The sequence below is a fragment of the Indicator indicator genome, chromosome 9, assembly GCF_027791375.1.
Source record: "Indicator indicator isolate 239-I01 chromosome 9, UM_Iind_1.1, whole genome shotgun sequence".
NCBI classification, from domain to species: domain Eukaryota; kingdom Metazoa; phylum Chordata; class Aves; order Piciformes; family Indicatoridae; genus Indicator; species Indicator indicator.
The window spans coordinates 4,512,287-4,535,750 of NC_072018.1; the positions used below are offsets into that span (position 1 = coordinate 4,512,287).

The 23,464-nt window shown below is 43.4% G+C and overlaps 1 protein-coding gene across 1 annotated transcript in view; it reads left to right on the forward strand.

The window, feature by feature from the left end:
• The first annotated feature begins 12,310 nt into the window (after nt 1-12,310).
• KIF16B (kinesin family member 16B) overlaps nt 12,311-23,464 on the forward strand; it is a 164,911-nt gene continuing 153,757 nt past the window's right edge. The window contains exons 1-2 of the mRNA XM_054383745.1: nt 12,311-12,362; nt 22,029-22,155. Of these exons, the coding sequence (XP_054239720.1) occupies nt 12,311-12,362; nt 22,029-22,155 (179 nt within the window). The remainder of the gene's footprint in view (nt 12,363-22,028; nt 22,156-23,464) is intronic.

The following is a 23,464-nucleotide window of genomic DNA, read 5'->3' on the forward strand; positions in this document are numbered from 1 at the left end:
GGAGGGCACACCAACTCTACCCATCCAGAAGCCTCTGAAAAGAGGCCAAGTCCTGCAGTTCTTATTCCTTATTCAGGCAAACTTGGCCTTTAAAGCCAACAAAGAAACTTATTTTATCTTTTGGATAATAAAAGTAGAGTCAGTTCAACAGATCTTCAGGGGATGGGCAGGAACTGCAGGGATAGATGTAAGCAGTGGGCTTCTTGTGATGCTTCCCTGATGGGCAGAACCTTCCCTTGTCCATCTAGTGCACAAACACAGAGCTTGTATTCATCAGTCACTTATTCCCTTTGCACTAACACTTCCCATGGGCTCCTGCCTTCAGCAAGTGCCTACCTGCCCTCCTCAGCCCCAGGCAGCAATCTCTCATCATACCCTTGTTTCTGTTTGCTGTTTTTCTTGCCATCTCTTCTTCCCCTTGAAATTCTCAGCAGGACTCACACTGGGTGCTACACTTGGCTTACTAGAAAGAAAGTTCTGTTTATTTTCTTGAGCAAGTATCAGGAAAACGACTTTCTAGACTGCCCAAATATTTCATTCCAGTCAAGAGGAATCTGTGGATCCTTTGAAGATGTGAGTTCTGCCTTTCAAGTGCCTCCCAAAATAATTTTCTTATGGATATTACCATATTAAGCAGCTCAGACTTACACTGTCTCTTTCCCTAGGGATTACAGATCAAGCCTGATTTTTTAAGAAGGCTGACCTGTACTCCAGTCTATTTTTCCACAGATCCTAATCTTAACGTTAAATACAACAAGATTTCATGTAGAAGCAGTGTATTAGGACTTAAATGTGCTCTATACTAACTCAGAGTAATCTCTTTATTTCTCTCCAAATTTGGCTTATCCAAATCCTTTAAGTGTTTTCTCAAGGAACATAATTCCAAGCATATTTATCTGCTTTTCCCTGTAGATACTGATCACATTTCACTGAAGTCAGTACAAGAATTCTCAATGATTTCCAGTCTCTTATATTTGGCTTTGCATCAATGTATTTTTCCTGGATTTTTCTTATTTTATTCTGAGCATGGCCAGAGCATGCTCCTTGAGAAAATGGCTGTTTGTTGCTTGAATGGGTGTACTCTTCACTGGGTTAAAAACTGGCTGGATGGCAGGGCCCAGAGAGTGCTGGTGAATGGAGTTACATCCAGTTGGTAGCTGGTTACAAGTGGTGTTCCCCAGCACTCAGTGCTGGGGCCAGTTCTCCTTATTATCTTTCTCAATGATGTGGATAAGGAGATAGAGTGCACCCTCAGTGAGTTTGCAGACCACAGCAAGTTGGGTGGGAGTCTTGATCTGCTTGAGGGCTGGAAGGCTCTACAGAGGGACCTGGACAGGCTGGATCAATGGGCTGAGGTCATTGGGTATGCAATTTAACAAGGCCAAGTGCTGGGACCTGTGCTTGGGTCACAACAACCCCACTGAATGCCTCAGGCTTGGGGCAGAGTGGCTCAAAAGATTCCTGGTAGAAAAGGACTTGTGGCAGTTTATGCTGGGTGCCTCCTGATACTGCCACGTAGGTTACACTTCCAGTGTCCCAGGTGTCCAAGCCAATGAGGTGGACCCAGGAATCAGCCTGTTTCTACCCACAAATCCTGCACCCTATACATTCCTCTGCAAAGTCATTCTCTTCCCCTTGCTTCCCTCTCTGCTCCCGTGGGAGATGCTCTCTATTGGGTAACGGTGGGGGAGCATCTCAAGGCCTCTTAAGCCTGTCTAGGGCTCATGCCAGGAGGAGAAGGGGGAGAGCAGTCTCAGACCTGGCCAGCCTGAGACTAGCCTAGCTGGGAGGAGAGGGAGGAAAGAGCCCTGGGAGTTTTGGGTAGACCCTCAGGTGGGGAGAAGGGAAGAGTTGGGAGGCCTTTGGGTGTGGTATAAGGGATTCTCTGCTACTGTGCTTTGTAGTTTTTGTAGTTTCACCAATTGCTTTTCCATTTAAACTTTCCATCACTCTCCAATCCATTCGTGTGAGTGTCATTCTTTTGTCCCTCTCAGGGCAACAGAGGATCTGTCTGGCCCTAAACTGGCACAGAAACGTTGGTTGAGAGCTGGCTCAATATGAGCCAGCAGAGTGCCCAGGCAGCCAAGAAGGCAAGCATCTTGACCTGTATCAGAAACAGTGTGGCCAGCACTGATCACAGAAGTGATCACCCCACTGCACTCAGCACTGGTGAGGCTACACCTCGAACACTGCCTTCAGTTTTGGGCCCCTCACTACAAGAAGGACATTGAAGTGCTACAGCAGGTCCAAATAAGAGCAACAAAGGTGGTGAAGGGTCTGGAGAACAAGTTTTATGAAGAACAGCAGAAGAAAATGTTTTTTTTTTAATCTGGAGAAAAGGAGTCTGAAGGAAGACTTTCTTGCTCTCTATAGATCTGTGAAAGAAGGTTGTAGTGAGGTGGGATTGGTCTCTTCTCCCAAGGAACAAGTGATAGGATGAGAGGAAGAGAAGAAATGGCATCAAGTTGTGCCAGGGGAGGTTTAGATTGGACTTTAGAAAGACTTTTTCTCCAGAAAAGTTGTCAAGCCCTAGACCAGGCTGCCCAGAGAAGTGGTGGAGCCACCAGCCCTAGAGGTATTTAAAAGATGCGTAGACATGGCACCTGTGAACGTGGTTTAGTGTTGGACTTGACTGTGAGGTTAGTGGTTGGACTCAATGATCTTAAAGGTCTTTTCCAGCCTAAAGGATTCTATGATTCTATAACACTAACCTTCACTTCCACTGGAAATGCAGTAACTGCTGGAGATTACGGAGTAAACAGACTGTAAAACACACACAGTGTCCACAACCTCCCAGTTTCCAGCCTCATGCAGTCATTCATTAGCATCAGCCTAAAACCCACAGTATAAATCACTCCCTCATTCCCACCCTGGACCTGTCTAACCAAAGGAAAAGAGACTTTGGAAATACAGAAAGAAAGGTTATTATTATTATTTTCTTGTATGCCTTCAATCAAACTTTCTCTGGTCTCCAGGAATGCTTCTCATGCATTTTCATTTCTTTCACACAACTCATGGCCTCATTCTCCAGTCTGATGCCCTCCATGGTGGATACCTGAAGGACACTTTACTACCTTAAAACTGTATACTTGACAGCAGCCATAGCTGAGCTCCTGGGTTTAACACACCAGAGAGATACCCTTCACAGCCTTTAACTCTTGCTTGGTGAGTATGTCAGCATCAGCATCATCTGGTTTGCTTCTCTGGATGCAGAGTGAAGAAGCAGTTCTTCCTGCTAAACTCTTTGGTCCCTCCAGCACCATGGCTTGTGGCATGGCATGGCTGAGAATGCAAGATGGAAACAGGAAGGTGCTCACTCTCATGTCTCAATGGAAAATCTTCGCAACTCCAAACCTCTTACTACCAGTGATAAAAGGGGTCCTGGAGTGAGGAGTGAGCACACTGACTGTATTTTAAAAAGCCAGGAGGAAATGGCAGTGCTGTATGCAAGGGATTTCCTTGCCTTCATGGATAAAACTACACTGACATATCCCATAACAAACATAGCCTTGAAATACATGGCTGTTCTTGATCCCAAGTAGTGACACAGAATCATAGAATTATCAGGGTTGGAAGGGACCTCAAGGATCATCTAGTTCCAACTCCCCTGCCATAGGCAGGGACACCTCACACTACATCAGGTTGCCCAGAGCCCCACCCAGCCTGGCTGCAAAATCCTCCAGGGATGAGGCTTCCACCACCTCCCTGGGCAACCTGTTCCAGTGTCTCACCACCCTCATGGTGAAGAATTTCTTTCTAACATCCAACCTGAATCTACCGTTTCTATTTTATCTCCATTCCCCCTAGTTCTATCACTACCTCACATCCTAAAAACTCCCTCCCCAGCTTTCTTGTAGGGCCCTTTCAGATACTTGAAGGCCACAATAAAGTCTCCTTGGAGCCTTCTCCAGACTGAACAGCCCCAACTCTCTCAGTCTGTCACCATAGGAGAGCTGCTCCAGCCCTCTGATCATCCTCATGGCCCTTCTCTGGACATGTTCCAACATGTCCAGGTCCTTCCTGAAAGAGGGGCTCCAGAACTGGATGCAGCACTCCAGGTGGGGTCTCACCAGAGTGGAGCAGAAGGGGAGAATCACCTCCCTCGACCTGCTGGACATGCTTCTCTCAATGCAGCCCAGGATACAATATGCTTTCTGGCCTGCAGGTGCACACTGGTGGCTCATGTTGAGCTTCTCATCCACCAATGACATGCTGATGTATTGTGTAAGTCCCAGGCTGCTGCCAAGAGAACATCTCCAAATGTGGGCCTGTACCAATTCATTAAACATTATTAGATCTTTCTGTGTTTTGCTTGCTTATCAAGCTCTGTTGTATTACCTGTTGGACATAACAGATTGCCTCTCTGTTAATTGAATAATACACCAGAAAGCAGAGCAAATGAGAGAGCTCAGAGGCTGCCACCATGCATGAGTTGCAAAGAATAAGAATTCGATAGGGAAAAATTATCTGAACATCTCCCTATTATATTTAATAAAGAAACAACAAATTGTTATGTTCTTGGATGGTTGGGAAAAACAATGGCTTGAGCAACAGACAATCTCATTTCTCTTTCCAACTGTGCAGAAATTAAATGTCAACTACAAACACTTATTCTTCATTTTCACTTCTCTGTACCATACTTCTTGTCAGGCTCCTTAACTGAAAGTGAAGCAGGAGAGGGGACAAAACCAACCTCAGTTCTAAGAAACCAACAAGAAGTTTAAAATGCTAGAGCAGACTCTGTGAAACTCATGAGTGCTCTTCGTAATGACAAAAGTTTCTGTGCAGGGCAAACTTCTACTCTGCAAAGCCATCTCCCATTAATACTTTAAGCCAGAAATGAACTGGTTGTGGTTTCATAGAGTTCAAGGTGACAATCATGTGTCAAAGGAGAAAGTTGTTTCCTACAGAATATCTTCATGAATATAAGCAGTGCATTTGTTTTTCTGCCATTATAGACCTTATTTGCTTATTCCCATGTTAAGAATGTTTAAAATGCTTTGAAAATAAATGGAGGTGGAAAGCAGAGCGAAAGGAAAATCACCTCACAGAAGAATTACTTAAGCAATAAGCAGTAGATCAAAGCAGCAGAGTCAGACTGGTGGCTTTGTGGTTCACTTCTAACCAGGCTTTAGCTGAAGCTGTTCTGGACTAATTCTGGATCAAGCCTAACCCAACTTTAAAATGTTGATGTGTACCCAGAAGTTTGAATCTTTCCTTGATTAATTCCCCAGATGATCAACTCAAAGGTGATTTACAAACTGTTTCTTCTTTTGTGTGGTCCAGCAGGCCATAAGAAACTTGTAATGTGGATTTTGGTGTTGCCCCATCCTGCAACAGCTGCATCATGGCATCTTCTCAGGTACCTCCATGGTGGGTCAGGAGCTGTGTCTGCCGTAAACCTTTTGCACCCTTCTTTGTGGCACAAATGAAGGCCTGTGCAAGGTGCCACTGACAACACCCTTGAACTGAGCTAGCCAGCTCCGTGTATGCTCCATTCAGGAATCTGCGGGATCCCTGCATGTCTGCACTGAAAACAGGCTCCACATCCACCAACTCCTGTACAAAGCTTTCATGATGCAGCCTCTACATGTTTGTGATGTGCACAGAGCTCTCCAGCAAGAGGTGGGCAGCTTTCACCTTATCATGACATCCAGCTGCTGGATGATTCTGCTGCTGATGGCCCTTCTGCCAAGAGCAGCAGAATCATCACGTTCTTGTTTATATTATCACCATTACAACTATGAAGGTCACCAACAGGGCTGAATGCAGATGACAAAGGTACAAAGGAAACAGGGCCACCACCACTTAGTTTAAGCTGATTTCCCAAACTGTGGAAAGCAGAGTGCTGGCACACAGCCTGGCACAGCAATAGTTGCTGCCTCTGCTGCCAAAAGCACTAAGTCCTGCCATGTCTTCTGCAATTACTGCTTCTGCTCTACCCAAGTCACTTCCGAGGATGGTGCTGACAGTGCCAGCTCCAGGCAATCTTCCTGGGCTGCCCCATGTTCATTGCTTCCACCCTGAGCTGCCAGCAGCATCCTGGCAGGTGGACTGGCTCGATGTCCGCGGCATTTCATTAAAAAGAAAATAGCGACTGCAGGAAAAAGCAAAGGGGAAAATACCCAAATCTGGCACTGGTGGGAACTCATTAAAGCTCCACAGCTCCCAAGAAGAATTTTAGGCCAACAGCTTGATGCTTATTTACTTGAAACTTCATGCTGGAAATGGGATAAATCCATTTAGGAATTTTAGAGAACAAGTCTTACAAAGAGCAGCTAAGGCAACTGGGATTGTTTAGCTTGGAGAAGGGGAGGCTGATGAAAGATCTCAATTGCTCACTACAACTCCGTGAAAGGAGGTTGTAGTGAGGTGGGGGTTGGTCTCTTCTCCCTAGTATCAGAGGATAAAATGAGAGAAAATGGCCTGAAACTGTGCCAAGGGAGATTTAGGTTGGAGATAAGGAAAAAATTTCTTCACTGAAAGAGCGGTCAGGCAATGGAACAGGCTCCCTAGGGAGGTGGTGGAGTCAGTGTCCCTGTAGGTGTTCAAGAAACGTGTGGGCATGGCACTTTGGGACATGGTTTAACGGCCATGGTGGTGTTGGACTTGATGGTCTTAGAGGTCTTTTCCAACTGAAACAATTCTATGAATCTATGATTCTAATTCTCCTTCTTTAGTGTGGATCCATGCACCACTTGGTTTCATTCTTAGTAGAGTGAAAATCTTTTATTTTTCAGCCATCAGGTAGCTGTGTTTGGGCCTTCCATCAGGAAGCTGTACTGAAGCCTTGACACTTGATGGGGCTAGTGGAGGGGCAGTTGTCTGAGAAGTTACCCCTGGCAACTGCCTCTGTCTGAATACACATGTGAGTTTGAACTGAAAATGTACTGCTCTGTTTTGTGCAAAGTGGGAATAGATAGAGACCCAAACTTGGCTTGGGAGTGAGCTCAGGCAAGCAGAAGGTATATTCGGATTTAGAAGACTGTGTTTGTATGCCATGGAGGACTGGGAATGGGCAATGCTGTTTATTCCTTGTGATTTTTGACAGATTGGAAAATCAAAGCAGCCCAAGGAGAAGGCTGATTCCCCTGCCTGCAATAAAGGAGTTCACAGCACTGTGTGCATGTCAGCAAGTGTTTTCCCCAAGAATTCCCAAGGGTGAAGAGAAGCATAACATTCCTGATCAATCCATATGTGACAAGATAATACCTTCTCCCAACTATTGCCCATGGAGAACCCTTTTAATCTCTTTAGCAGCAAGCACTGAGTTTTCTACATCAAATTAGCAAATGCTGGTTTGCTAATCAGCCAACTGAACCAGGGCTGATGGTGAGCTCTGGCCTGACACCGAGTCCCCACGGAATGGGGGGATGCCTGTCCTCTGCCTCCTTCATTGTCTGCCAAAGGCAAGAGTTATTAGCAAGCCCAGGCACAGGTCCTGGTTGGTGTTCCCTTCTTGGAAGGGTATTTCAAACTTCAGTGGGAAAAGAGGATTATAGCAGGTAAGATACAACCATTGTCCAAGTTGTTAGTTCATGCCCTTCCAGGATATTTGCTTAAGGCACAAGGAGAGGCAACTGGGCATCATCATGGAGAAGCGTGCAGTGGAAGGACCTGAATGAAAACTTTGCACCACTCATTATCAGTGAGGTCCAGCCTGTCATCTCCTGGGCTTGGGACCTGTTTTGCAATCCCAGGAAATGATGGCATGTGCCTGAAGGCATTTCTGAACAAGCAGATCCATTGTAAGACATTAATCAGGAGCAAGAAGGAAGTGCAGAAGAAGGTAGTCAGTCTTCTTGCCAGCAGGCTGGAGACTCACACAAGCTCCCACTTCTGAGCACAGAATCATTTCTGTTGCAGGTGCAACTGGCTTTCCCAACTCTGAGTGAAGGGTAGCAGAGAGGCTCTTTGTGGTAACTGAAGGAAATGCTTTGTTAACCATATTTGAACCATGTGTTTATTGAAGACACACTGAAGCAGTTGAGGAGTATTTTGGAATGCATGTGCTTTGGGTGTGGTTTGGATTTGGGTTTACAAACTTTGCCAGGTGTTTCTGAATGTCAAATATTTAGTATTTAGAAACTGACAGCTGTATTTGCCAACAGATTTTGAAGGAAAGGAGGCTGAGGTGCTTGGTATGGGTTTGTATACCCACACACTTTTATATTTGCTTTTTTGTCATTGATGTCTACAAACTATCAAAAAAAAAAGTCCCTTTCTCACAAGTTTTGTAGAAGCCAGGTGGAGAACAGAGCAACTTCCCTACAGGCTCAGTCCTTCCAACATCCACCAAGCAGCTTCACTACAAAACATAGCCCTAAGAAAGTAGCCTTCTCCCTGGGTCCTCCTCTTGTAAAACTTACTTGCTCCTCTCTGAAATTGTGGTAGAGGTTACATGTGGTGTGCAATAATTTCTTGTGGTAGACTGAAGTGATAAGAATTTCAAGTAGTAACTCATTGGTAAATCAAAGGTCAGAAGAGAGAGGTATACCAAGACAGAAATGGGTTAAAGGAACTGCCTATGGGTGTACAGTAAAGATGGACAAATAGAGCTGATGTTGGATATGTCTAATTTGAGCAATATTGAACTAAGTTCTGTTTAGTTTTACCAAATGGACTCATTTATCCCACTTCCCTGGCTATAATTTATGTTGTATTGAATTACAACCTGAGCAGAGCCCAGCCTCCTCACGCTGCTGCTGAGTCACACTGCAACCACCCGAGCATTCGAGGCCAATTACAGCCCTTGGACAAGGGTTCATCCATGTTGCTGGACAGAACCAGGTCTGGGTTTACTCTTTGCAGACTGCCTGCATCATTCATGTCCTGGCCTGGTGAAGGAAAGAAATTCGTAGAATCACTTCTGTCAGAAAAAGACCTTTAAAAAGAGGCCAACCATCAACCTAAGACCACCATGGCCACCAAACCATGTCCCAAAGTGCTGTGTCCACACTGGTTTTGAACACTTCCAGGGATGGTGACACCACCACTTCCCTGGGCAGCCTGTTCTAATGCTTGACCAACAAAACAGCAAGGCACCAAAAACTGCAGGAAGGTGGGTGGGCCTGGAGATATTTTGCTGCTTCATGCTGGACATGCTGTGGGTACATTAGCTGGTCCAGCACTGGGCACTACAGAAGTGGAAAAGTGTTTTCTATTTCATGGGAGAATTTGTGCAGAAGGTCCCTTAATGGCTGGATGTCTCAAAAGACAGCACAAAGAAATGTACTTACTGAACCAGATGTATCTCTTCAATAGCTTAGCTCATCAGAGGGAGGGGAAGCATAACTGTCTGAGTTAGTAGATGGTCTACAAATGAGGCTGGTTGGCTATTCTGGCACCCCTAACTTGTGTTGAGAATCATTACTTTTTTTTTTTTTTAATTTATTTTTCCCACAGTTTTAGTTCTTTTATCCTATTATGCATGCATATACATGACTATGTTTTTCTTAGACACTTTTGAGGTTATTTTTTTTCCTTCTAATGGGTTTGTGCTATTTATTCCCTGTCAGCTTGTGCATGTCTCTCAGATCCTCTGTAAAGCTTTCAATATGCTTTAATCAGTTTGTCTGATGCCTTGGCAGGGGTCCCCCTGCCTGCTCGCTTAGCTGCTGCAGTGTGTTAGCAGCTCCTGTGCTCACCAGGGTGACCTGGTTTGGGCTGATCTTTAAGCAGATATTGCTTCTCCGATTTTCCAGCATCCCAGTTCTCTCTCTCCCACTGTAACACCTCTATGGCATCCACAGTTGAACCCTTCCCTTCATTTTTAGTGCTCCTGTGACCTCTGGTCTGTGATACTTTGACACTGGTGCCATAACTTTTCCTGACTCTTTCTTTTCCTTGGAATTTCTTCGCAGCACCACAGACTCTGGCTCCCTCCTTGCATCTTTCCTCCGTGCTTGACCTCCCACGTTGCTGAAAATCTCCGAAAAAATACACATTATGAATCCCCTACTTTATTTTCCACCTGAAAGCCTTCAAAACTGTTTTTAATGTCTGAATCTCAGACCAGAGGTCCTATCTGACTGTTGAAAGCCTACTGGGTCTCCAACAATGTGCTCATCTCTATCTGTCTCTGTCTATTGTTCCTTCCTCCTTCTGTCCTATTATCAGCACTGTATTTTTACCTCCCTTCTTTTATAAGATGCTGCACCAGTGAGTTTCTAATCCCTTGTTCCACACCTGTCTTGTTCTCATCCCTCTTCTTCCCTTTCTTGAGCAAACTGAACACATAATAGTTTCTCTTTTGCTATAAAAACCATCCCTTGGTCATGACCTCTCTTGTCAAAAGCCACCTCAACTCTTAGTTGATTTCATGAGCTGAGAGAAACATCACTTTCCTGGCTTCTTTCTCCCTGCGGCATCTCTCTTTTACCCTGGCCTTCATCTGTATTTCCATGTCTGCCTTCCGTTCTCTTATGGTTTAAGTTGACCCAACTGGCAACAGAGCACCACACAGTTGCTTGCTCTCTTCTACCCCACTCTAGTGGGAAGGGGAGGAGAAAATACAGCAAAATCTGCAGGGGTCAAGACAGGAAGGGCTCACTCTCCAATTACAGTCAGAGGCAGAAGATAGACTTGACTTGGGGAAACAAGGCCAAGTCAATCAGCACTTCCGCAATAATATATTTATGAGAGGAAAACAAGCAGATCTGACTTGGAGATAGAGCTTGAAGCTTCTTACAGGACCCATGCCAGCAGCCCCCACCCTCAATACTGAAACCCTGCCAGACAAACCCAACACATACATATCTCCTCTGATCACCTTCAGCAGTCAGTCATCCTCCAGATCTCTTCTGTCCTGGCTGTGTCCTCTGACCTTCCTCCTCCACTGCTCATCAGCTGATGTTTTTAGTGTCACCTCCCCTTCCTCATTCCTTCCTCTTTTCAGAGATGGTAAGTTGTCAATAGGAGTCACCACTAAAGATCAGGTGTTTGCATCTGAGACCCTCTTCTGTGTCTTGGCAATTTTACTTCTTAGGCTTGTCAAGCCAGTAACCCCGTAATGACTTGAGTGCAACTATGTTTGTACAGTGTTTTAAATGGTGTCTCCATCCTGGGTGTAGTTTCCAGGCACTGACAACTCCTAGCAAACAAAAATAAATATTATTTATGATTATATTGTGTATCCTGCTTTCTTTTTGGTTGCCTTTTTCAGAGTTACACATTATGTGTCAGATGTCCTGCTGAAGCCAGTTGTTCTGCAGGGGAAGATGTGCCTGGCCAGTGCCAAGGGAGCAGTGATCTCCTCTCATGGCATGAGCATTGCATCCATTTTCAAGGCGTTCTTAGGGTTTCTCATTACTTAAGCATGGCACCAGGGATTCTGCCTGCTTCTTCTAGCCCTAACGCTTGACACCAAGAAGAAGAGACTGTCCCCCTCCTCACTGCAACCTCCCTTCAGGTAGTTGTAGAGAGTGATGATGTCTCTTCTCAGCCTCCTCTTTTCCAGGCTGAATAAGCCTGGCTCCCTCAGGTGCTCCTTGTAGGCCAGGTGCTCCAGGCCCTTCACCAGCCTTGTTCCCCTTCTCTGGACATGGTTCAGCACCTCAATGTCCTTCCTGTAGTGAGGAACCCAGAACTGAACAGAATGCTCAAAGTGTGGCCTCACCAGTGCTGAGCACAGGGGGATGATCACTTCCCCATTCCTGCTGGCCACTGTGTTTCTAACACAAGCCAGGATGCCATTGGCTTTCTTGACCACCTGGGCACACTGCTGACTCTCATTCAGTTGACTATCAACCAGTACCCCCAGGTCCCTCTCCGAGTTACAGCTTTCCAACCACACATGCCCAAGTCTGCAATTTCCCATAGCGTTGTCGTAAGCCAGATGGAGGACCTGGCACTTGGTCTTGCTGGACTTCATGCCACCAGCCTTGGCCCATCGATCTAACCCCATCTCTCCCCGCGGCCGGGGGCGGGGCGAAGAGGCCAGGAGGAGCAACGCCTTGCTACGTTGTTTGTCCTTGTGCTGCCCCCATAGCCGCCCGCCGAGGTAGACGCACGACAGTTGCCATAGCGACATGGCCTAGGCCAGGAAGCGGCCTGCGCTCGGCCCTGGCGGGTGGGGTGCGGGTCGGCGGCGAGGGCTGGACCAGCAGGTGCGGACCCCGGCGGTCCGGCGGGGATGAGCCATGGCGTCAGTGAAGGTGGCCGTGCGAGTGCGGCCCATGAACCGCAGGTGAGTGCGGCCCGGCGGCGCTGCCGGTCCTGTTTTCCCCGCTGCTGACGAGCTGCGCGTCCCCGGACGCAGGAGTGCAGCTCTCTGAACCCCCCTCCGCTCGCAGGGGGTCGCAGGGCGTTCATGAAACCCAGTACCCTAGCAGTGCAGGCAGTGACAGCGGTGGAGGCTGAGGGTGAGCTCAGCTCGCGGCTTCAGGGCTTTCTTGGTATTTGGCTGAGGGGCTCCGCTTGGGGGGAGCCACTGCAGGGAGGGCTTCTCCTCGGCAGACTGGGAAGTAGCTCCTCGTTGTAGCTGGAAGGTGTGGGTCTTTTCCTGGAAAGTTCAGTCTGACATGGTCTTAAGCACTGGGCCTTTTATAGTGAGGAAAAGGTTATTTTGGTGAAGATAGGAAAACTGTGGAGAGGTAAGGGCCTGACAGGGGTGTAAACCCAGGGTTCTAAAATGTGAAAGCAAGATAATTTATCTAGAAACTTCAACCCTTTTAGTCTGCTTGAAAGAGAGAGGTTTCTGTGTAGTTCATTTGTAACACTAGCCTTCGTGGAGGAGCCACTGAGTTGTTAGTTGGTTATTTAAGCTCGTAGTGTACAACAGCTCCGCTCACATAGATAGGATTTTCTCAAGTACTCCTCGAGATATATCAAGGAAACAAACAGTTTTCTGTGGTGAAATAAGCGCATAATATGCACGGTACAGTTAATGATGCAAGTTAAGAATGATGTGTAGAAAATGATGAGATTCTACTGGCAGTGCTCTTACTTCATCTGTTGTCCTGGAGTAATGAAGGCAGTTAAAAAGTTGTAAAAGTGTTAAAAGTGTTGTAAAAGCACAGCCATCAAGCTTCACTTTCATTTGCTTAATCCGATTAAGTATGTAAAAAAAAATAGTTTGCCAAGTTCTGCGTGTCAGTTGGTAGCTTGTTTTCAGTGTGGGAGAAACAAACCTTACGAAAATAAAGTTGAAGAAGGTAGGAAGATGAGAATATCTCATGTTGGTTTCAGGCAGTTTGATGGAGTCAAGTGATTAGAGGTCAGGATTGGAGAGTAATCTTGTCACAACCCTCCAGAGTTTAACATATGGTTAACATATGGAATAATTTAAAAAATTATTCTATGAATATACACTTCTCTTCTCATTTGAGAATCTCTGACAAGAAGTAACATAGGTCTTCAAAGTATTGGTAAGAGTTGTTATTTGTAGGTTTTGGGTAGCATGGAGAAGTCTTGTAGACAAGAACCATGATCTACTAAGAGACAAAAGAGAGTGGGACAACAGGAAGCATATGGCAGAGGAGAAAAGGGCTGCTGATTGTGACCTGCAGTGAAAGCACCAACTGATAGAGTGTCGTGGCAAAAGACTATTACAGACATGGACTCTGGAGCTTGTGTCTCAAATGCGTATGGAAGGACAACTTGGAGGGGATTGGATGCAAGCACATGTAGAAAATTATGAAAATTCTGATATGATAGAAAAGAAAGAGCCTAAGAGGAGGGCAGGCCTGGGGTGATCAATGTTGTCTTTGGCACAGCATACTGAGTGGCAGTGAGTGGGCTGTGAATGACCTTACTCTGAAAACAGGTGCACTATGGAAATGTGCAAACTGAAGAGCTTTCCAGCTGAAATTGTTAAAACCTTGCTGTTTAGGGGATAGTGCTTGATGTTCATAGAACATTATCATCAAGCTGGATCCAGTATAATGGGATGTTGCTTCTAAGTCTTGATGTTTTTCAGAGGCACAGTTACTGTTGGGGGTAGCCCTGGGTGCTGCAGCCCAGGGACAGTGCTGGGGTGGCTATTGCTCCTCTTCTTCAGTCAGTGTTGGACTTTGTATTGAAATATATTGTAAAGCTGCAGTGTTGTATGCCCCTTTGAAGGAACTTCCCAACTGGGTGTTCGTTCTACAGCACTTCTTTTTAAAATCTTTAATGTGGTACTATACAGAGTTCGATTTAATGTCACGTGTGCCTCAAAATTTGCTTTGGTTTGTTCACAGCTTAATCGTACAATGCAGCTTGTTTCATGAGTCACTTTTAATTAGAGAAGACAGAGTTAATGAAAGGTTATTGGTAAGCCTCCTGCATTATGAAGCAGTCACACTGTGTGGTGTCATAGCACTGCTAATTGTGTAATAAGTCATGAACATGAATCTCGTTATGAATCATGTGGTAGGGGGATGTTGTGTAAGGATTACTTGCTGTTCCGTGAATGAGGTGACAAACTTAAGTTTTTTTTTACTCCCCTTCAGCTGTGATTTATTTTCAGTCTTCTGGTTCTCTGAATCTTCCTGGAAGGATGTTGTTCATTTCAATGTGGTTGTCAAAGACCATGATTGTTCTTAATGTAGTTAATATCCCAAATTGTGTTCCAGGAGGGTACGCTAAAGGTTTTTGCCAGTATCTCTGGATAACATAATGAAAATGATGTGGTGTCTTTACACTTACTGCTTTGAAACCAGTTGTGAGTGTGAGTTTAGAAAGTTCAGTTGTTTGGTGAGGCTCCAATTATCCTTTAGTTTCCCTCTTTCTATACTGAATTGCAATGTCTGTGCTTATATTTTAATGTAAAGGGGCTAAATGGTTGGACTCAGTGATCTTAAAGGTCTTTTCTAACCAAGATGATGCTATGATTATAGAAACCTATCAGCTGGATAATATTAGGTTTTTCTTTATTGAGTAGAAATCTGCAGGGAGGTGAGGTTGGGTAGTTGGTATTTTGCTATTTTTAACTATTTTGCTCTTGCAAGTTGATGGTTTTGCTCACCATTATTTCTGAGGTTCATTTTCCAAGACAGTCGCTAGAAGTGTTCGTTTATTGGCTTATAATTTGGAAGACCTGACTGGACAATCCCATATGAGGTCCCACAAAATGCAGTTTCTCCTTAAGATCCTGTTGTTCCTCCAAATGGTTGTTTCCTGGGCAGAATGATGGAATTACAGCCAAGTGTAATCTGCTTTGAGGCACTTTTCATTTACTGAATGGATGATTTTGGACGACTGAGTCATTGTCCTCTGCATAGTGTGAGTTGTTTGGGATCCTGTTAAGCCTAACCTAGTCCTAGCTCTGTTTTGTATTGTGTACTGTGTCTGCACAGTTCAGATCAATGCATTGCTTTGTGTTAATCTCTTCAGAGTCTTTTAAGGAAAATGAGGGTAATCTTTTCTTACTTCCATTTTATGTCCCATTTTCTCTGCATGAAAACTAGAATTCAATTAGTGTTCATGAAAACCACTTTTATTTAAGTGACAAAAGAAGTATGAAACCTAAAGTACACTAAGTAAGGAAAAAAAATGCTTTTAAATTTAATAAGGAAAATATCAATTTGATTATTTTAGATACTATCTCTGATTCTTGTACCCCTGAACTTCTTACACCTGATAGCTATTCTATTTGGCTTTTAATTCATGCAGTAATAAAGGGAAACAAGATTTTTCTGAATTTTTTAAAAAATATTTTTGTTTTTACCTTTTCCATCCATTTTTGCATTTGGATAAACCAGTCATTTAAATGATTGAACAAACTAAGCAAGGGCTCAAATGCTGTCCTTACCTGCAGAAGATGCAGCTGATATCAGGGTATGGCTTTGCACTGCAGTGAGTTCTTCCCTGTGTTTATTCAGTGTTCTGTGTGTTTTTAAATCTTTATTTTAATGAGCTGTTTAGACTTTCCCACAGCTCTCTTTTTTTATTTGTAATATAATGAAATAGAAAATCCGAATTGATTTAATTTTAAAATGATTAGTATTTAACTCTGCGTGCACACACTCCTTAGATTTGCTCTCCGAACAGGAGGCTGACTGGGATGACAGAAATGCATGTCACTGCTTGTGCTCTGGGTAGTTAAACAGTCACAGTGACCACATGAAGATTCAGCAGCTTTTATATTTGATAGTGGGGAGACAGAGAAAATATGTTTTATTGCTTAGAGAAAGCTTTGTTGTGACTCTGTGATTCATTTGGATTAAAAGCTATGTCAATGTTGATACTTTAATCCACAGATATGTATTCATTAGACATAATGCTGGCCCTCTTAGTTTTGCATTATTACACCTCTCAGCTATGCTTGAAGTCTGTAATTCCTCTGCCTGCAGAACTGGAGTCAGAGTACCTTGGCAAAATTAGGACCAACATATTATCTTTAAAAATAACTGCTTGCATAATCCAAGCCTTAGTATCAATAGCACAATTTTCAGCAGGTGAAATTAACATAGCAATGCAAAGGATAGAGATATAAAATAAGCTGTTTCATTTCACAAGGGAAATGTTACTGTAGAGTGTTTTAGTAGCAGCAAAAAGAGCTAAAAAAGTAAGCAGTGAAGAGCCAGCTAAAATCTTAATTTCCATTCTGAATGTTTACAAGTGATTTGGGCAGGAGTTTGCTGAGAGTATGAAAGTTACAATTAATTATTCATGCTTTTGAGAAGACATACATGGGGAATATATTAGAGAATTTGCAGTGCAGGGAAGAAGGAAATGAATTGTGTGTGTCTGGTGATGAATTGCTGTGTCTGAAGTATAGGTTACTATGTGTATTTTTCATTTCCATGAATTTATAAAGGTAGAGCCTTCTGACCAAGTGTGTAAAGTCAGCATAACACAGGCAGAGGGAGAAAAGATGGAGTGATTACAAGCAAGGACACCCATGGTTAAAGATTGTATTTGTCTGAAGTGCATGGTGAAGGTTTTTGCTGCATTTGTTTGAGTGCTGATTGTTGCTTGTTCGTCTTGAAAGTCCTCCAAGGTGATAGCAGAAATCTAACTCAGAGCTTAAATATGGCCAAGTGTTACAATACTCCTGCTTTTTTTTTGGTATTATTACCAATGAGGATAAACTATTTATCAGCAAGCTGAGTTAGCTATTTCTTGTGTTAACTGTTTGAATTTCTCTTTTAACAATTGTATGTGATGATATAGCAAATCACAAGCGTGATTTTTCTACTATAAAAAGGAGGAAATAGCCTGAAATTGTCAGGGTAGGTTTAAATTGGTTATTAGGAAAAAAAATGCTTTCCTGAAAGAGTGGTCAGGCATTGGAATAGGTTGCCCAGGGTCACACTGTCCCTGGAGATGCTCAATAAGTCTGTGGACATGGTGCTTTGGGACATGGTTTAATAGCCATGGTGGTCTTAGGTTAATGGTTGGACTCAATGACCTTAGAGGTTTGTTGCCCTTCTCTGGACACATTCGAGCAATTCAACATCTTTCATGAATTGAGGGGCCCAGACCTGGACACAGTACTCAAGGTGCGGCCTGACCAGTGCTGAGTGCAGGGGCAGAATGACTTCCCTGCTCCTGCTGGCCACACTGTACCTGATACAGGCCGGAATGCCATTGGCCTTCTTGGCCACCTGGGCACACTGCTGGCATGCCTGTTCTGAAGGGGCTGTTGGTTTCTGGTTTTGATGGGACCTGACTAGTACTAGGGAGGGCTCTGCCTGTTAAATGTAACAAGAATGTGCGTGCTTCGAGCATGAGTACCAACAACCAATGGTGACATAAACATTTGTAGTTATGTAAAAATGCCCTCAAAGATGATAAAAGTCTCAGCGGTTGTAGTTTGTGGCTTTTGTTATTGCTGTCTGTAGTTTGGAATGAAGATGCAATGGAGGTAGCAGTGTTTGCTAGGAAAGATAGGTGCTATGTATTGTCAGGCTCCTCTAAATGGTGTCTGTGGGGATCATATATTTGAGAAAGGGATGTAGTGAGCTGTGTTATAAGGCTGCAAGCAGACTGTGTGAAAATGGAGAGAAGGCTGAAGAGCTTGCTGTTGAAAGAAATGAGGTAGAAATGACAACTTTCTTGCAGCAGAACATTGACTCTAACTTGTAGGGACTGGAAAAGAAAAAAAAGTAGAGACCAGCCTACTAGGCTTCCAGAAAAGTCTTGTCTACCAGTGGCAAGAATAAGGAGGAGGTCACAAGACTCTTAAAATCAATATAGTAGCACAGGAGCAGATGTGGTTTGGGTTTTTTGTTTGTTTAGGTTTTAAGGTTTCTTTGGCATAATGGTAATAAGTAGCAGATAAATAGCTCAGACTTGGTTATGTAGGAATGTAAGAAGTAGCAGCCATGAGATAGAGGGAAAAATGCCCCAGTTTATGGGTGACATTGCAAACGTAAAGCAGAAGAGTTGCTTTCCTGAAGCAATATCTCCTAAGGGGTGATAAAATGGACAGCTGTGTTAAGGAGCAGGGTCTAGTGAGAGTATGGCCTTTTCTGAAGTGAGAAGTTGAAGCCAACACCAGGATGATGGTTGGCTGAGAGTTTGGATGCCACACATCAGGATGTTCTAGAAAAACTTGTTGTACTCTCCCAATGCTGGGAGGAAGCTGAAAGTCAGAGGTACAAGAAGTGGAGAATACCAGCACGCTGGTGGTTTGTTTCTCTAGAGAGATTTTCTCACCTGTGCTCAAGTACATGGTCTTTGAACATCAGTGGCTTGTTTTCCTCTTCTTTATATACCCTTTTCCTCTGTGGTTTGTCTTTGAAACCTTTCCACTTTGAAGCAATGAATTTGAATTTAGGAGTGTGCTACAATCACAGTGCAGCTCTTGTTTGCAAATGTATTACTGAGCCAAATGCTGAAGCTGTGGTTGGTGCTTCCCCCAGCAAGCCCCTGGGTCAGTATCTCATAAAGTCCTGTTTCTTGAACCTCATTATCTGAATTCTGTTGGGTAAGATCAACAAAAAGGATGGGAATCATTGATTCAAAAAATATCGAGCTATATGTGCACTGTGTGTTCTGACTACGGGAACAGAGGCAAATCTAGAAATATTTGCAGGGCTTAAATATTGAAAAGAGGAATTAAATATTTAGTCATGACTCTCATAGTACCTTGGGAGTAATAGAATGAAGCTAATAATGGATCAGCTTAGACATTATTTAAGGAATTGCTGCTTAATGAGATAGTGCAGGTTGTGAAAGAATCTCCCTAGGGGAATGAAAGCCCAGGCAGCTGGGAAAAGATAATTCATTTGAAGAAATACAGGAAGCAATCTTGCTTGAGTGGGAAGTTGAGACTAGACCTGGATGACTTTGAAGTGGTTCCTGCACTTGCTGTTCTACCTCTGACCTCGTCTGCAGTGGTTTTTGCTCAGCTTCATACACAGGAGAGAGCATAAACAGGGTACGTGGTTCTTAAAATGGGATCTTGCTGCTTTTGTGTATCAAGCAAGATGTATCAGGGAGAGAGGGTCGCAGGTGCAGAGCTTATCCTTGTGTTTGTCAGCAGCAAAACTGGAGCAGGCTTGACTACTGCAGTAGGAGCTTCAGCAAAATATTGGATTTCCATTAACTGAAGAGCTAATTGCTGGGACTGACAGTTAATCTTGCATAAACCATCAGAGGTAGGAAAGGCCACATATAGCCTCTGTTTGCATGTGCTTATTTTTCTGTCCTTTTTAGTGCTTTGTTGCAAATGCCTCAAAAGTTTTTCAATCCTGTGGGATTTGCCACAATTACTACCTTGTTTCACCTGTCCCCCTCCCTAGCACTGAAGAATAAGGACCTTCCCTTGCCAGTGGGGCTGGAGCACAGCAGCAGTGTGGGCACATGTGGGGCAATGTAATTAAACTGGCCTCATTTACAATTTCTAATTCCCCAAACTTTAAGATCTTAAGCATTTTGAACTTCCTAGTTTTAGAATGGCATGTCCTAATTAATTGAGTGTTACAGAACATGTTGCCAGGTTATGTACACATGTTGTATCACCTTAAAATTCTGTTTTTTGATGAGAGCTGCATGAGACCAACAGAGAAAAAGCTAATGAGTCTCTCAGTCTTGTAGCTTTCCTAATGAGAGGAAGTGAGAGAAAGGTGAGTCTGGCGATTTCTCAGGCTTTGTTTATTTGAAATTAAGACAGTTTTTGAAATAAATTGGATTAGTGCTCAGCTGTTTTAACTTAACTGAGCTCTTGGACTTGAAGACGCTTAGAAGCCTGAGTATGTGAAAGGCAGGTATTGTTGGTAAGAACAGCTGACTGAACTGAAGAGCAAAGTCCTCTCTTTTGCAGCAGCTATGAATACAAAGCCAGGGCTATTTATTGAGAGAGATTTGTTCCAAGTTATCTAACAGAAAGAGGGCATACATGGCACTTGGCATCTTAATTGCTGATGGGCTGACGTTATTTTTGAGGAGTCAGACACTTCGAACGTTGGCTTTATTAAGACTCTTCAAAGAGTTTGTGTTGTAAATATAAAGCAGTGTGAGACACAGCAATCTGGAGCCCACCCCTCAGTTTTGTGTGTGCTTATACATTGGGGAGACTTTGCACCTGGATAACTGAAGTAAGTTGTTGTTCAGTCCAGATTGCTTGTCTGTTTCGCTCTAGAGAAAAGAATGACACAGCAGCAGCCTTATGGATTACTTGAGGAGTTAATAGATCCATGAGGTCAGGCAGAAGGTTTTCTTTTCTGAATTTCTAATTTGGGGACCTCCTGCCTGAGAAGACAAGGGCACTGAAGGGGTGCAGTGTGATTTCTTTGAATTGCTCTTTGCTGTACACCAGAGGTTAAGTATATACTGCCTGTATGGCTTGGGATAGCAGGAGTAAAAGAACAAATCATAAGAAACAAGCTATTAGAAGCAAAATGTCATGTGGACTGAAATCCAGGAATCCCAGAGAAACTCGATACCGTCCTAATAGTTAAAACAAAATTCCAGGATGTCACTCAAATCAACTGGGTTGTGCCTGAGGTTATATTTTATGTTGCTTCTGCCAAAGATAGGCATTTGCTACATTTTCTTAAAGGCTGACATCAGAAATGTGTAAGAGGGGGTCACAGGTGGATATCTTAAAATGTAGCTATGTAGGACTAGTTCCTACTAGTAAAGCTGTAACTGAGTCTGATCTGACACGCCGTCTACACAGTCTTAAAACCATCACAACAGGCTAAGTGGGAAAGCTGCTGTTAAGATAGTCTGCTAATTGCAAATTAAATATTTTTTTCTGGTGCGTATGCAATTGTTGACCATGGAATGTGTGCATGTGCTGACTTTTTTTTTTAAGTTAGCTGTTGCTGATGATTTTAAAAGTTGATTTTAAAAGTTGTGTGTGGCAACCCATCAGACCTGATCTGAGTTGTTGAAGGGTGAAATCTATCTGTAGCATTATTAAAAATGCAAATGTAAAAAGCAGACCAGATAGGTGATACGGTGTAGTGATCAGCCTGTATGTGTCGCCACCACTGTGCATAAATTTCCTCCCAAAAGCTAATCTCATTTGACAGGAGACAGCACAAGGACAGCTGTCATTCAATTCCCAAGAGAGCCTTACTGCTGTAGGTTGAACTCCTGCCTTTCAGTATGGTTGGTAAAATTAATTCTTATGGGTAGGGGCATTTAATCTAGGTTGTCCTTCATAGAAAATCTGGTATGTGTGTACTGGTGTAGAAACTCAGGGAATATTTCTGTTTCATGAGATGTACAAGATTTCCCCTGTTTCTGCATTTTCTGTCACTGGATTTACTATCTGGCTTTAGGTGCACTGTGAAGAAAGTTCTGGAAGTCTCAGAACCCTCTCATTAAACTGTTTGCAGAGTTTGCCAATGCTTTTTGCCAAACCAGTATCACAAATGAGAGCATGGCTATCATAAATCTGCACCAGCAAGTTATTAAGATTAGGTTGATCACAGAAAACCTTATGCCCACACAATGTACTTCATAACAAAGCTCTCTTTGAAAGTACCACCTATGTGCACAGTTTCTTTTTCTTACCCATACACAATTGCAGTTGTATCCATAGAAATAAGTTTCTTTTAACTTCAATACTCAGGTTTGGGTTTTTTGGGGGTTTTGTTTTGTTTTGTTTTGTTTTTTCCTGCTGTTTTCTTGTCTGGCTTCTTAAGGTGAAATTTGGGAGACAGCACAGTCTGGCTGTCAGCCGTCTAGCGGCTTTGGAATTTTCTGGCTCATGTCAACTGGATTGAAAAGCTTTGTAGAAGTCTTGAAGATAATGAAGATGTGTCATTCAGAGTAAATGGGCAACTGCAGAAAAGTCTGCAGAGCTCTCCTCAGAGATGAGAAGTCTGCAGCCCAGCCTCTACCAGCTATCAGGGGATCCACCTAGGAACCTCCCCTCAAACTGAGTCTGAAGGACATCTAAGTGCGGTTCTGCTATTTGATGTACAGTCTACAGCTGTTAACTTTGAGACTGTATCAGTGTAAACCCTTTGGCTTCAGCCATTTAATTGTGCACTTGTAGCCATATCAATCAGCAGCACGGGGTTAGTTTGAGCTCAGGGTATGCTTGGCTGTTTGCCTGCTATGGAGACAACTGTTTCTTGTACAGTGTAATCATATAGTACTGGTGATGTAAGCCACAGTGGATTTTGAGAGCCATGTGATTAAATCAGATTGCTTGACCTGTTCTGATTTTCGCTCTGAGCCAGCACTGTATTGCTGTTTATGGAAAAAAATTACTTTAACCCAAGTGTTAATGAAGATGTTTTGTGTACAGGTTTATGTTTTTAACTGCACCTAGATATGGAAACACATTTTTTAAAAGTGGACTGCCTACAAAATGATTCGATAGGCATTGAAGAAGTTAAAAAAACACCAAAACCAAGCAAAAACTTCTGGATAGGATAAGAAGATTGCACCAACTTTACTTGTTCTGCCGTTGCAGAAAATAGTGAAGAATGTCTTGTGTATAAGGATATTTGTTTGACTTTTTCAAGCATATGGTTGAATTGAGCATTTGCTTTTTAAAAGCTACTCAAAGGTAAGTGCTCTTGGTTTGTGTAACCCCATGGGACATCAGGACAAAGGTGCAGTTACCATCTAACCAAGCTGCAAGAAAAAGACAGGTTCTTCCTGTGACACACATTGTGCTTATTTTTCAGTTAAATCTACCTTGAATTTTCCTGGTCGTTAAGCAACCTTCATGCTTTTATTGTGTGACTCCAGAAATACACCTGGGTAGTGAACAAGCAGAGTGATAAAACAGGAAATCCATAACATTGTGCCTAAAATGCGAACAGAGGAAGTAGCAGGCACTTTGCTGAAAAGAGAAGCCATTGAGCATGGTTGAGTTGCTTTTACAAGTGCTCAGACAATGGTTTTGTGCAATACAAAATTGCACATCTGCTATTCAGTATAATCCCTTTCCAATAGATGTTCCATTAGATGTCTACAGTTAAGTGAATTTCCAAGAGTGTATTTTACAGTTCCTCTTCTCTGTTCTGACACAGAGGTGCTCTGCAGGCAGCTCAGGTAGTGCCTGTGTCCTTGTCTGTGTGGCCTTAGAGGTTTGCTGAAGTGGTTTGATGAAACGCTCTTTGGG